Consider the following 15200-nt stretch of genomic DNA (forward strand, 5'->3'; position numbering starts at 1 on the left):
GCTTCAGGACATTAAAAATAAAGGTAGGAAAATCAGATTAGGTACCATATGGAGAAGGGGAAGGTGACTACACAAGCATGGGACAAAACAGAAAGTGTTAATCTTGGTTTCTTGGCAACCGATAAGGGAAGAAGTGAATAAATCAAAGTGTTACAGTTCTCATGGTATTAGGGAAGGAATAATCAAGAGAGAAACACTTTTTTTTCTTCCTGGATTAAATTCTAAGGGAAAGTAACTGCATGGATTTTTATATAATGCAGAATAATACTACTACAAAGTCTTCAGTGACAGTTCCCTTAAAGGAGGACAGGAAAGCCCTTCACAACAGGTGAGACAAAAAGAGGCGAACAATTGTGAGTACGTGAAACACAGACGTTATTGCTGTTATTACTTATTAATTAGTGTACTATTTTCCAAAGGAAGAACCGTTAACTTACTTTTGCCCCGCCCTGTATAATAATTGCTCACCTGGACCTCTGATAAATGGATATTGACAGACAAGGAAATGGAGTTCAGCAGCACAATGAATGCTAGTAACAAGGCTACCACTTACTGAGGTTTCTGAAAGAGTGTTTGGACAGTCGTAACAAAAACAATAAAAATCAGCTGGTTGACACCAGATCCATTTCCCAGCCCAACCTCTATAGACACACAAAAGCCACTAGCCAAGCAGCATGGTTAGGAGCTCAGGCTTTGGGATCAGACAGAATCCAGGGGATTAAGTTCACTTAGAACTGAACCACTGTAAATCCCACGGTACCACTAAGCCCCAGGCCCCTCCTCTGCAAAGTGAGGATAACAGTGCACCCCCCACCTCATAACGTTGTTAAAAAGAATAAACTGTATACAAACTGCTCAGAACTCAGACAAAGTCATCCATAAAGTCAGCTGTTGCTATTCTTACCTGCTCTGGCACCAACGAGATAGTCGTGTTCTTGGGAGCAATTACAGAAGAAAGAGCTGGGGCGGTAGGAACACATGTTGGTGGATTTGATGAGATCGGAGTCGTCTATCAATAGGAAATATAGAAATATTATTTAATATGTATTAACATAAACACCCTGACCCCAGGTTTTTCCGTTCAGATGACTCAATCACGCTTTCCCAACCAGAGTCCAGGTCAGAGGGTGTTAGCCCAGTGTGCATCATCAAGTGTTTCAGCTGCCCAGCATTTTGAGAACAGTGCTAAGCAGATGGTGTGCCCATCAGAGAGTATGTAGTCAATAAAAGGTGCTATAATGATTATTAACTGACTTAAGATTTAATAAAATCCTCTTAGTATTCTTTTTTACCAACCATCTACAAGACAAACTGCCATGTGAGATTGCAGCTGCCCTCTTTCTGGGTTTTTTAAAAACAAAAGATAAGCCTTGGCTGGCGTAGCTCAGTGGATTGAGCGCGGGCTGCGAACCAAAGTGTCACAGGTTCGATTCCCAGGGTACATGCCTGGGGTGCAGGCCATGACCCCCAGCAACTGCACATTGATGTTTCTCTCTCTTTTTCTCCCTCCCTTCCATCTCTAAAAATAAATAAATAAAATCTTAAAAAAAACAAAAGATAAAATCGATCTGTGTCAAGTCTCTTCAAGCCACAGCTAGCAAAGCACCCCCTTTTCCACCAGTGAACACCTCCCTGAGTGAATGCTCCATTTCCATCCACGGTGGAGAGCCCAAGCACAGGGCTGGAGGCTGGTGTTTCTCAATGCAAATGTGCAGAAACATCACCTGGAAATCTTGCAAAAGTGAGATGATTCTGATTTAGTCCAGGACAGACCAAAGATTCTACCCCAAATCACACTCTGAGTAAGCAGCAAGCTTCTACACTATTCCTACACTGTGCCTTGGAAGAAAGACCTAGAGGGATGGGGTGAGTAGGCTCACGGGCAGGTAAAAGAATGGGGACAGAAAGCAAATGGCCACACAGGTAGAGGCTGGCCCTCAGGACCACGCCTCCATGAAGACTTCTGGTATTGCTTATTCCACCAGGACTCAACAACTACAGAAGGAACTGCTCTTTTTGCATTACAGAAATTACAGAAAGTTAAGAGGTGAGTTATAATCAGCCACTCAAACTGTCATAGCTCACAACCTCTAAAATTATTTGCAAACATAAGAATCCATGTGAGTATCTAGGAACTCTCTTAGACACAATATTAATAATAAATGACAAGTAGATTATATGACTACCTAAGGAAGACACCCTTGTCTGGCACCAATCTTTTTTTTTTTAAAGCTTCCGCCTCCTCTACTATAGCCAAATGGTTTCTACGTGGAGTCATCATATCATGTTCTTGCATGACTTCAGGTAACATGTGTAGAAATAGAAAACAGACCCAGATTAGTATAGGGAGTTTCCTTCTCCCAGGTTTTTTGACTTGGAATCTGAAAACGTTAAAGCTATCACATGAAAATCTGGAAGCTCTGTTGCTGACTATGTGGAAGCAGCTGGTCTGCAAAGAGAGAGAGGAATGAAACCGATAATCATATATAAATAGACAAGTAACGAGGCATTTGGGTGCTTGGTTCCCGGTAGTTCAAAAAGGTCCAGCTAACACTAACGTTCTTGTGGCTTAGTCATTCTAGGAGAGACTGCTATATCCTTCTAATAAATTCATCTTTTTGCTTATGCTGAATAGAGCTAGGATTTTCCCTTTCAATGAGAAAAGATTCATGTGATATACTAACTTTACATGAGTCAAGGAAGAGACCTCCTACCTCTTGTTCGGCTGTTTCGGCCTCCGCATCTGAGGGAGGAAAGTGAACACCTTTCTTCAGCAGGTCCAGGTACACTTCTTTCACTTCACTCACATCCACGTCTCCTGGGAAACCCTGTGACCACGTCTGAAAACAGCAGCAAAAACAAAACAGTTCTTAAGCTGGAGGACAGAAAATGAGAGATTGATGATTACGGACCTTACTCTGAAAGAGAAAGCTACTTTTGAATGCCAAGGACAAACTGTACATATTCAGAGACTAGAGTAATAACGTAAAATATTTTTAATGATCAGACTCCCATGCCTCAACATTTTAATGAAACCCTGGAATAGACACTATTCATTGTTTTTTGTTGCACCAAATCCAGAATGAATAGACATATTGTAAAACAGCATCAGGAGCTCTTTTGTCAAACAACTTTGAAAGTAGTCCGTTACCTACTCTACACATAGTTTCATAGCCACAAAATGAATGTACGCATCACTCTCTTATCTGACGTGGATAAAATAGAAACGGAGAGAAAGTAGGAAAATCCCTACAAATTCTTTAGGAAAAAAGGCACCACCCAATGACCAAAAATTATTATTATACAGAAAATAAAGCAGTAAAATGCTTTCTGGCTAACTCATAGGTTTACAGAAGATCAGTAAACCAATTGGCATGCAATTAAATCTCTAATCATAGAAGTTTGCCACCCCCTAAGACATACAAGACACTTACCTTAATAAAATTCAAAATCCTATTCTGAATGTTTAATGGCAAGTTGTATTTGGGATTCAGCGGCTTAACTAGGCTATCTTTAATGAACTCCTTCTTCACAATCAGAGATTGGAAACTTGGACCGCAGTTCTGCATGCACATGTCAATAAGCTAAATTAGAGGGGAAAAAAGAAACACTAAATTTCCTTGGAAAAACCTCTTCATAAGGTAAAAATTGCTAAGTAACAATTTCTACCAGCACTCTAATGAACAAACAGAATTTGGTATTTACTAAAACATATGGCAAAATGTTAGGTTCTGGGAACATGAGGAAGCATAAGGAATAATGGAACTGCTCAGAGCAGTGATTTTCGACCTTTTTCATCTCATGACACACATAAGCTAATTACTAAAATTCTGCAGGACACGAAAAAACATATTTTTTGCCGATCTGACAAAAAAATAGGTATGATTTCATTTGATGTACAAAACAGAACAGTAATAGTAATTACCTACGCTTTTTGTTCCAAAGTACCTTTTTAAAAAATCAGTTGCCTATGTTTATATATAAGGATTGCTGGTAGCAAACATTAACCAATCAGATACAACCTTATCATATGATGTGACCAATAAAATGCAACTCCATCATATGACCTACGTATTTATGGTTCAACACAGGGGATCCACACTGGATGGCTATTGTTGTGTTGGCTGTCGTTATTTTTTTATTTGACAATCTGATAGAAAAGAAGTCAGTGTCCCTGACTAGTCAGGTATTATATGTTTTAAAAATTCTTGCTACACAGAGACTTCCTACAAGAGCATTAACACTAATACAAGGCACTAAATGGGAAATAGAAACAAAACACATTGGCTATAGACAAGGTGATATCTGTCCCAATTTCCAAGGAAGTCCTGGTAATATTCCTGTTGTCCTGGCTTTATGAATGATGATACTCTCTTTCCCGCTCAAAAGTGTCCTGTTCTTCCCCAATAAATTCAATTAAAAACAGAATATTAAAATTAATTAATAAAAAGTGTCCTAGTCTGGATGATCAATTACATAGTTACCCTAAGTTATAGACCTTTATGGACATATGTGATCATTTAGGACCAGGTAGTTAGGACTTTTGGAAAAGGCTAGCCCTACACTGGGCTCTGAAGAATAGTTAAGAAAAGTGCAAATGAGTGTAGAGCTATATTTTAGACACATGAATAATACTGTGAACAGAAAAATAAGCACTTTGGTCTCTAGAGGTTTCTTTGTGAGCCAAGCTGGGGACCCTGCGGGGGGAGGGTAGCTATCGAGTCTGGAGAGGAACCATCAGGCTGTAGAGAAATGTGCACGGCAGTGAAGGGTCCTCGTTAGTCTGTCACCGTCACATCTCTACCCTGAACTGGAGAGAAAGGTTAATGGTGCAAAGTAATACTCGGGAAAGGTTTTCCGCCAGCACTCTACAAAGCGCACTGGAAGGAAGAAGAACCTGGAACGATGGAGAAATCCAGCAGGGACCCAACAGCACAGGCCTGATGCAGAAAGGCCTCAACCAGGACGACATGGGTGCAAAGAAGGAAAAGACAGGCCAGTTATGAAGGAAGGACTTCCAAAAACTGAAATGTACCGTGCTGTCATTCTGCACGAGACTGTGGCACCCTGGATGGAAACTGGGAAGTGGATGAGATGGTATGAGTGGTCTAGGGTAAAAATGATCTATTTTGAGTTGAAAAATGTTAGGGACTGAGTGTTTTTGTCCCTCCCAAACTCAGATGTTGAAGTCCCTAATGCCTAATGTGATGGTACTTGGAGCCAGGGCCCTCGAACGCTAATTAGGTCATGAGGGCAGAGCTCTCACGAACGAGATTAGTTCCCCTTATAAAATGGGATGAGAGAGGCGATCCTGCTCTGGGCCACGGGAGGATAGGCCACGATAGCCCTCCACAGGCCAGAGTGTGGGTGCTCAACTGACACTCGATGTGCCAGCACCTTGATTTTGGACTTCATAGCTTCTAGAACTGTGAAAAAGAGGTATCTGTTGTTTAAGCCACCCAGTCTATGGTATATAGCAGCCCAAGATGACTAAGACAAAAGGGACGGTAGGACATTCAAGTAGAGATGCCTGGCTGAGAGCTGGACATGAACAACTAGAGCTGAGGAGAGTGTTCAGCTCAAAATCAAGGCTGCCTATGCTGAGCAGAGCGGGGAATGGCTGTGACAGTGGGGTTCACCTGTTAGACTCATTTTATAAGGGTACTAATCTCATTCAAGAGAGCTCTACCCTCGTTCACTAATCACCTATCAGAGGCCCCACCTCCAAAGAAAACTCAATAAAGGCAATCGAAGAGCAACCAACAGAAACAGAAGCATAGAACAAAGAGAACATAATGTTGGTAAGGTCAAAGGAGGGCAGTCTCCAGGAGCATGATGGGTCAAACAGCTAAGAATATGGACTGGGAAAAAGGCAGCTGGGTCCGTTGACTAGTGGGGTCCTTAGCTGACTTGAGGGGGAAAAGAAAACAACATTTAATAAAGAAACATGAGCAGAAGTCAAACTAAGAAAGAATGGGTTGGTATCGAAGAACTGCATGCAGAAAGCACATTTCTAAAAGTTGATCTGAAACCAAAACTAACTCTCCAGTTCCCATGCTACTATCTCCTGGGTTAGAGAGGTCACAGAAACCATCAAGTGACCAGGACAGGCATAATCATCTCTGCAGGAAAAAAAGCCCTGAAAATTGACTTTATACCGTGCTCTATACACCGTCACATTAATGGCAATACAAAACAAAGAAGGCAGGAAAGCTGTAGTTTCTTTTTTATCCTCACCCGAGGATATGTTTATTAATTTTAGCAAGAGAGAAAGAGAGAGGGACATTGATTGACTCCTCCTATATGCACCCCAACTGGGGATCGAACCTGTAAACTTTTGATGTGTAGGACGATGCTCCAACCACTGAACAACCCAGCCAGGGCTGAAAGCTGTAGTTTCTAAGGGCAAACGGAGCTAAGAAGGCAATCAGAAAATACAGAAGCTGAGCACACATAGCTATGTGAAACCCAGGGAAAACATGTAAGGCAAAGGAAAATAAAAAGAAAATCCAAAGCATATTAAGATGAATCTATTTTAAAGCAAATCACTTAGAGAAAGATAAGTAGAAAAGCTGAACAACAAATGACTCTTTGCCTGATGCATTATGAGTTTTATTAGGTGAAAAGCTGAGAGGAATGCCCCTAGTTCAATGGGAATTTATAAAACTACTTCATCCTCCAAGTCTCACTTTCCCTAATAGTAAGAGGAATAGTGAATTTCTCGCTCAGCAGTTGAGAAACCAATTTTTAGCTGTGCAGCACCAAGATGATAACAACAGGTAACATTCCCAGGAGGTTACCTGTACAAAATCAAAGAGTCAACAGGAGGCACCGGGAATGTTAGCATCGGGAGGTCACAAATTATGCCCTTTGTATTTTCCGACTGGAATGTAGAATTTCAGGACTAATTACTTCTACATCAACTCTTATGATGTCACCAGCACTTCCTTCACACACACCCAGCCCAATTAAAAAAGCAATAAAACCTATTGTGGCCCTGGCTGGTGCAGCTCAGTGGATTGAGTGTGGGCTGCAAGCCAAAGGGTCATGGGTTTGATTCCCAGTCAGGGCACATGCATGGGTTGCGGGTCAGGTCCCCAGTGGGGGACGTGCAAGAGGCAACCACACATTGATGTTTCTCTCCCTCTCTTTCTCCCTCCCTTCCCCTCTTTCTAAAAATAAAATAAAAAAACCTTTAAAATTTTTTTTAACTATTAAAAAATACAAAACCTATTGTGGCAAATTGGAAATATCAAATATGCTGCTCTTATAGATTTTGAAATTGGGCTTTGGTGCAATTTAAACCATGTGAAGATTGTGTTTAAATAACCTATCTTTGGAAATCACACAACCAAGAAACCATAATCTGAGGAGGGATAGAGAACCTAGGAGTCAGGGTACCAAGAGAAATGACCGAGTATGCCAACTTCTGCACCTGATTGGGCAAATTACTTATCCTCACTCTAAGCTTCAGTACTGTCTCCTGCAAAACGATCATAACCCCTCCCTTTAGCGATCCCTTCTAAGTCTGAAATAAAATATAATGTGCAGGAAGAGCCTGACACATGGCAGGACCTTAATAAACAGTAACTATTTTAAAAATATTTTCATTAAATTTACTGGGGTGTCATTGGTTAATTATATAGGTTTCAAGTGTACAGTTCTATAGTACATCATACACACACACACACACACACACACACACATTATATTGCGTATTCACCACTCAAACTCTAGTCTCCTTCCATCACCATTTATCCCTGCTTTACCCTCTTCTACCTGCCCTCACTCCCCTTTCCCACTGGAAATCACCGTACTGGTATCTGTGTCTATGAGGAGTGTTTTGTTTTGTTTTGTTTTGTTTTTGCTTAATCCCTTTCCCTATTTCACCCAGCCCTCCCTACCTCCCGACAGCTGTCAGTGTGTCCTCTATATAATCTGTTTCTATTCTGTTTGTGTATTTAAATGGTAACTATTTTGATCTCGGGCTTCCATGGGTAATTTTCTATCAGGAGAGAATGTGCTGATTAGCTGAGATAAGTATTCTTTTCCGAGAAGCTGGAAGAAAAAGAGCTACTTGGTAGGTTTTGTTCTCACAGTGTCTCAACCACGCACAGCAAGCCAGGCTTCGGGGTCCTCCAGGGCTGAAGAGGACCGCACGGAGGTATGGCCACCCTAGGGGCTGAGCTCACGCTACAGCAAGCTCAGGAAGGAATAAGCACATCTTACACTATTTTACCCGAATTCTGCAGCCCCCAAAGCCCTCCACCTAGGGGGTGCTCCACAAAGACCTGCTAATTAATTGATTCCGAGGAACCTGTTTGACCACTTGCCATTTGACAATAATAGTATCTTGCTGAGACTTACTAATTCATTCAAGAAAATGGGCTTTGGTACAATTTAAACCATGCCTCTAGCCTAAGAGTTATAAAGCCTGGTAACAAGATGCTTTGTAAAGAAAAACAAAACTACTGGCTGCTTGACAAAACTGCACCACCAACTGATGGTAGAAAACCACAGTCTAGTCCTATCCCATAGAACACCCAATCACGGCTAGCAAGACTTGGAGAACTCAAGTGACAGATGATATAAAGAACATTTATAATGGACTTTGACACCCTCTCATCGCTTCCCTATAATAAAGTGAAAGTGTCATACATGGGAGGATTCATTTTTAAAGAGTTTATTGGTAAGCATGTAATTGCCTTTGACACACGTGAGATGATGACTTTGGTGACTAATTTCCGTCACAGTCAAGTCTGGCTTAATGATATTAAAGTCAATATTGACAATCTTAAACACACCTCCACAATGCAGTGAGGAGTCTGAGGTGAGGTCATTGGCCCACTCAATATACACCTTGGGGAAATCGGAAAGACGCTATCAAGAGTCAAGGGCTCATTTAAAGGAAATCCAAGAAGCAGGCACTTTAATGAACCCTACCTGAACAATGAGGGGTTTTCTGGCTCCTCGACCTGTGACTTTTCACTCTTATTTTGGCCCAGGTTTTAGATTCGTGTGTTCTCACGTACTGGTGTGGGCAAGTACAGTTGCCTGAGGTGAAACAGGTAATGGGAACAGACAGCTAGCTGGTAGGAAGGCTTGAAAGATCAGGCGATCTGGAGGGAAGAAAGAGTGAGAACCCCAAGCGAAATGAAGGGTGGGAAGGGCCAGAAGAAGCAACACTCTGGAATAACCCAGCTTCCTCAGGGGAGGGGCCTGGTTCATCCCCAGAAGGAAGGAACCACGATGGAGAAAGATGAGGCGATAGAGAACAGACACAACCACAGAAATGTCGAGTAGGCTGGGCACAACAAAGAAGAGACAGACTCACGATAGAGAAAAAGCTTCTGTAAGAAGGTGAAATAATTCCACACGCTAAAATACAGAAAGTGGCATAAATTCATCTTCTGCCCTGATCTTTCTCATTCAAGTCTCCTAACCTTTGGCAGCCTTGAGATAGTCTAGATCCACTTCATTCCAAAGCTACTTGTGTTTCTATCTGATCGCTACTGTACCTGCCATTAGCCCTGAGTGTCCTTGAATACTGGAAGAGGTGGTACAGGGGGTGGGGCACTATAAATCATTAATTCTACATCGGATGCACTGACATGTGGGTCCTGCACCATGCATGAAGGACCTTAAGACACAAATGAACCAAAATAGTCACAGGGATGTAGAACATAGTAAAGACAGTGAATAATATTGTAATAACTATGGTTGGACCCAGCTGGGTACTAGAAATATCGAAGGGAACACTATGTAAAGTATGTGATTGTCCAACCACTAAGCTGTACACCTGAAACAACACAAAATATCGAAACATAAAATAACAAAACATCTGAGAACATGATAAAACCAAAACCCAAAAACCACAGTAGCCCGTTCTTTCAAGGGGCGTGATTTGTTCTGAGAAACAAGTGGTGTGGGGCAAGGGCATGGAATTTAGAATCTGAGGATGATGCCATTTAAACCTGGGGTGGAAAAATATCACTTAATTTCACTAGTCTCAGTGTCTTCATCTGTGAAATAGAGTTGATAATACAACTGCTTCACAGGGCTGCCGAGAGAAGCAATCAGGTATCAGGGAAAGGGTTGTTCCCAGCATCAGTCTATTGCACAGATACAGCTGCTGAAGCGCCCTACTCCTCTCCGGAGTTCCCGCCATGCTGTGACCTCCCCGAGGTGGCCGCCATGGGTGAAGGACAAGGGAGAAGTCGAAAGAAAAATGGTGAGAGAAGAAACTGCCTCTAAAACTGTACTCGGGTCCCAGACTGGAGGGTTTCTTTAGTGAAAGCATCATTTAAAAAAATGTTTTATTGCTCATGCTACTGCAGTTGTCCCAATTTTTCCCCCTTTGCCTGCCTCCACCCAGCTCTCCCAACAGTCGATCCCCACACTGCTGTCCATGTCCATCACTCGTGCATGTATCTTCTCTGGTGAACCCCTTCCACCTCTTTCAGCCAGGCTCCGCTGCCCCCCACGCCCTTACACTTCTCAGTCCGTTCCCTGTTCCTAAGCCTCTATTTTGGTCGTTAGTTATTTGGTTCATTAGATTCTACTCATAAATGAGATAATATGGTATTTGTCTAGTGAAAGCATCATTAAGGCTGCTTCTCATTCAGTTATTCTCCAGGTAACAGAGAACTAGGAGACGGGAGCTGTGCTCACCTCTGCCTGCTGGCCCTCCTCATAAATACTCCCAAAGGCCCTGGGAGCAGAGTGATGTTGGCTGATTGGTGCCATAACCAGGAGTGGCCTGGGGCTGGGCTGAGGTCCAAAGGCATGCAGAAAGTCACACAGCTCACTCTCAGGCAGCAGGCAAGGTTAGCAAAACGTACCGCAGTAAAAAGGGCAACTCACCAAAGTGACTGAAGAGGTCATATGGCCAAGGATGAGGGGAAAATGGTAACAGGTCCAGTAAGTGTCCATGCCCAATTCACAGGAAATATAGCTCATAGGAGAATTACTTAAATCAACAAAGAATTTTCCCTCCTGTTATGATAAGCAGCAGAACTTGGTTGGAACTTAATGAGCTGCCTGTACCCCAGAATTCCACCAAGGTGTTCAAGTGCAGTACAAAGCTAGTGGAGAGGCATTGTTAAGACTTCAGTTCCCCGCCTGTGACACATGTACACTCACTTTTTGATCAGCTCCGTACTTATAAGTTTAACCACCAGTTCCCATTTCCTGACCACGAAAACCTGATTTTCCAGGGACGCTCTTTCCACAAAATTAAAAGCTATTATAATCAACTAAACACTCTTGATTCTTTAATTCTCAATGAACAGTTTTAATTCATATTGTAAATAATGTTCTGCTAACCTATTCATTATCTCAGAATATTTACCCAGAATTAAAATGTGACTATAGCTTGGAAAATCCTAGAGTCTTAATTATAACATGAAAGTACTTACTGACAAGGTAAGTTCAATTTCTTTATGATTGTAGTTTTTAGAAATCCTTTTCTTCAAAGCTTTTACTGCATCTTTTGGCCTACAGCAGTAAATACAAGGTAATCATCAATTTAGGCAGAGCTGAGAACGAGGAGTCTCTGAAAAGCAACATGCACTGTGAAAGGAGGAATAGCTGAGGAGAAGGCCAAGGTCATAGCTCCAAGGCCACCGCACAGAAGGCTGTGGGACCCTGGGCAGCACCTCTCACACCTGTTTCCTCATACATCCAGGCAGACAAGACCAGCTACCCACCGTGAGAACCAAATGAAATACTTGCTGTAGCACTGTTTATGTAAAAACTAGAAATGTATACCCAGCAACGTGAGATTGACCAGATAATTCATCATAAACCCTATTAAGAAATACTCTGAGACTTTTTAAAATGTCTTATTAAATGGAGTAATAATTAAGATGTGGAAAAAAATTTCATCCCGTGTTGATAGCAAAACAAGTGAGTTATGAATCAATACTCCCAAATGTTCACTATAGTTTTTGTTGGGTGGTGGAGTCATTTGTGATTTTTATTATGCGTTTATCAGCATTTTATAAATTTACTCTGAGGTTCACACATCACTCACGTAAACGTATTTTTGAAAACTGTTTATTTAAAATTAAATTTTAACTGTCAACACAAACACAAATCTACCCAAGAATATTACTTAGAATACTTGTGAAATGTATTCACACACATATGGCTCTGTCATGGTATAGGACCAGTGCACAGAAAATGCAATTTTCCAAACCAATGACGGCCACTCATTTTGATTAAGACTTTTAGTATTTCCTGAGCGTGCTATAGGCAATACGACTAACTAGGTCAACTTTCGGTATGCCGAGATTTCATGTTACAAAAGGAGGAGTCCTGTAGTGCTAAGCAGAGGGTCTAAGTGTTCTGTGAGATGGTCGAAAAGCACAAACTCCCAGTGACCAGATAAGTGAGTCACGGGGATGTATTCCACAACGTGGAGACTGTAACTACAGCCAGTACCACTGCAGGCAATGTTTGAAAGTTGCTGAGAGTAGACTGTAAAAGTTCTCATCACAAGGAAAAAAAAGTTACAGTTGCATGAGGTGAGGGCCGTCAACTAAGCTTATTGTGGTAATCATTTTGCAATAGATGTATGTCAGGTCATTATGTTGTACCCATCAAACTTATATGGTGTTATATGTCACTCACATCTTAATAAAACTGAAAAAATACACATCCTTTTTATATATTACCTTCCAATTTTGTTATGTTTGCATGTGTAGATTTCCATTATATGTTAATAATTATATAATATTACATATGCTTACACAGAATTGCTGCTACTATAACATACAATATTATGTAGATTTTTTCTGTATTGCTAAAACAATCCTATTTAAAATCTAGAATTAAAGTCTTGGAGATGTTTAAAAGAATAAAGGCACTGTTTTAAAAGGAAAAAAATGGACTTTTTAGATTCCATTTTTGTATTATCAATGAAGAAATTAGCATCATCAATGGCAAAAAGATTCACAGAAGCACCAAATATAGTAAACACAATTACAAAGAAAACACCACGAACACTTTAGAGGACTAATCATAAGCACTTCCCACTGATACAGTCAATAATTCAGTGGAATGTTTTCTTCATCAACATAAACTAATATTAAGTCTCTTTTGCTGTCACTTATTACTTTATACACACAAATTAACAGAATGGTATTCCTCATGACAATCTGTAATTCTGACTAAATGCACTAAACAGTTGGCCTTCTTAACCATTTTTTTTTAAACTTCAATTTTCTACCCTTTAAAAGTACAACCCAAAGATAGTATGCCCTTTAAGAACACAGCATGAACACAGGCAAGTTGGCCTTCAGAGAAAAAATACTGTCTTGTGACTGGCAGAAAAAGAAAAGATTGCAAGGTTATTTCCTGGTTGCAATGACAACTGCCTAGAGACTGGTCGCCTCAGGCGTCCGCTAGCTTCTTGTTAATATTTTTCAGTTAGAATAACATAAAACACCAGCAATCGGAGCAGGGGAAATTCCTAAAGAAGAAAACATCTCTCTTACAAAGTTTTTCTTTTCTTAAAGAACCAGGAATTGGAGCCAAAATTTGAAACTATTAAGGCAAGGGCCAAGAGGAGAATAATTACAATGGTTTCTCGGACACTGCACATGTTGAAACAAGCAGTTCTCCTAATACTTCAACCTGACATGTCTTCAGAAGGCAGTGGGTACCTAAGTTGGGGGGTGGGGGTGGGTGAAAACACTCTTTCAACAAGAAAACCAAAGGGGCTGCGAAAGAAAATGCACTGTAGTTCCCGGCTTCTTATCAGAGGCAACAGCAAGAACCACACTCGGTACTCACCCATCATTGGCCGTGTTAATCACGTCACAAATGTGCATGAACTGGCCCCAGTCCTCAGTCTGAACTCCAGCAAAGGTAGCCTTTTCTGCAAAGAAAAAGCTGTTGTGTTGACTCAGAGCTACAACAGAATGAAAAATGTCTGGTCTTCCTGAAATAACCTGCCTGGGGTTTGCTAGCAAGTACCATTAAGTTTATATTACCAAAGGGCAAAGAGATTTTTTTTCGGAGCAATTCCCAGTAATTCAGGAATCAATCAGAACCCACGTTCAGAGTGCTGTTGTAGCAACAGTAATGAGTGACCTATTAATAAAGACTGCAGGCACAACACCTGGCTGCCAGGCTAGGCCAGGACGGCTACATCTCCATCTGCCTGCCTGTTTTTCAGGGGACGGACACTTCCCGAGCGGGCCCCAACAACAGGAAGTGCATCATGCTAACTATTTTAGCTTATGTCATTTCATAAAACCCACTGTTAGGGATGATGAAACAGGTTTAGAGAAGTTAAGGAAATTACGCAAGGCTACACAGCCCGCACAAGGTATGTAACATTCAAAGCGAAGTACATGATTTGATATGATGGGATTAAGAAACAAAGTTCTTAATATCATTAATTCTCCTGGGGGAGGAGGTGTTAAGAAAAAGAGATCAGACCCTGGCTGGTATGGTTCAGTAGAGTGAGTGCCAGCCTGTGAACCAAAGGGTGGCCAGTTCGATTCCCAGTCTGGGCACATGCCTGGGATGCAGGCGAGGTCCCCAGTGGGAGGCACGTGAGAGGCAACCACACATTACTATTTCTCTCCCTCTCTTTCTCCTTCCCTTCCTCTCTCTAAAAATAAATAAATAAAATCGTAAAAAAAAGAAAAGAAAAATAAATCAGAACTACTAAAATTGTGTGTCCTTTAGCAGTTGAGCAAAATCACTCCTAGCACCGATACTAACCCAGGTTGCACCCAGCCAGTTTAAACATTGAGAGACTTTTCCCTCTCCAGAGAGCTGCCTTAAGAATACACAATGCTGTCTGGGCAGGGTAAAGGAACACTCAACCTGAAGGAGCTTAACATCTTTCCTACAAGAACGGAGAAGATCCCGCAACATGAAAATACCAAGGCCTACGGGGAATGAAGAAAAATTAAAAAGGAAAGAATACAAGTTTGGTTGGGGAAACTGTTTCCCATCTAGGAAAAGAACTCTCTGAACTTGGCATTCGTTGGACAAACCTGACTAATCTTGTGTTTCTTAGGCACATACTATCATCATTCCTTTTGCCATATTCCCGGCTCTTCATTCTACACGTTCTCCCATCTTCCTAGAAAACTCCTATTCGCCCTTCAAAAGTGATGGCAGAGTTCATTTCTCCCTGTTCATAAGTTTTGGGTAGCTTTACATTTCTCTTGTATTGTAAA

The 15200-nt window shown here is 41.3% G+C and overlaps 1 protein-coding gene across 3 annotated transcripts in view; it reads right to left on the reverse strand.

Annotated features, from left to right (window-relative positions):
- TOM1L1 (target of myb1 like 1 membrane trafficking protein) overlaps positions 1-15200 on the reverse strand; it is a 48641-nt gene that overhangs the window by 32068 nt on the left and 1373 nt on the right. For 2 of the 3 annotated variants that reach the window (XM_045835747.1, XM_045835746.1), the window contains exons 2-6: positions 13798-13882; positions 11418-11496; positions 3435-3584; positions 2715-2840; positions 905-1009 (exon numbers count right to left, since the gene is read on the reverse strand). In XM_045835747.1, coding sequence (XP_045691703.1) covers positions 905-1009; positions 2715-2840; positions 3435-3584; positions 11418-11496; positions 13798-13882 — 545 coding nt within the window. The remainder of the gene's footprint in view (positions 1-904; positions 1010-2714; positions 2841-3434; positions 3585-11417; positions 11497-13797; positions 13883-15200) is intronic. The other variant, XM_045835748.1, reaches the window with a different exon arrangement.

Source organism: Phyllostomus hastatus, unplaced genomic scaffold (genome assembly GCF_019186645.2).
Source record: "Phyllostomus hastatus isolate PE091 unplaced genomic scaffold, TTU_PhHast_1.1 phas_contig_210, whole genome shotgun sequence".
NCBI lineage: Eukaryota > Metazoa > Chordata > Mammalia > Chiroptera > Phyllostomidae > Phyllostomus > Phyllostomus hastatus.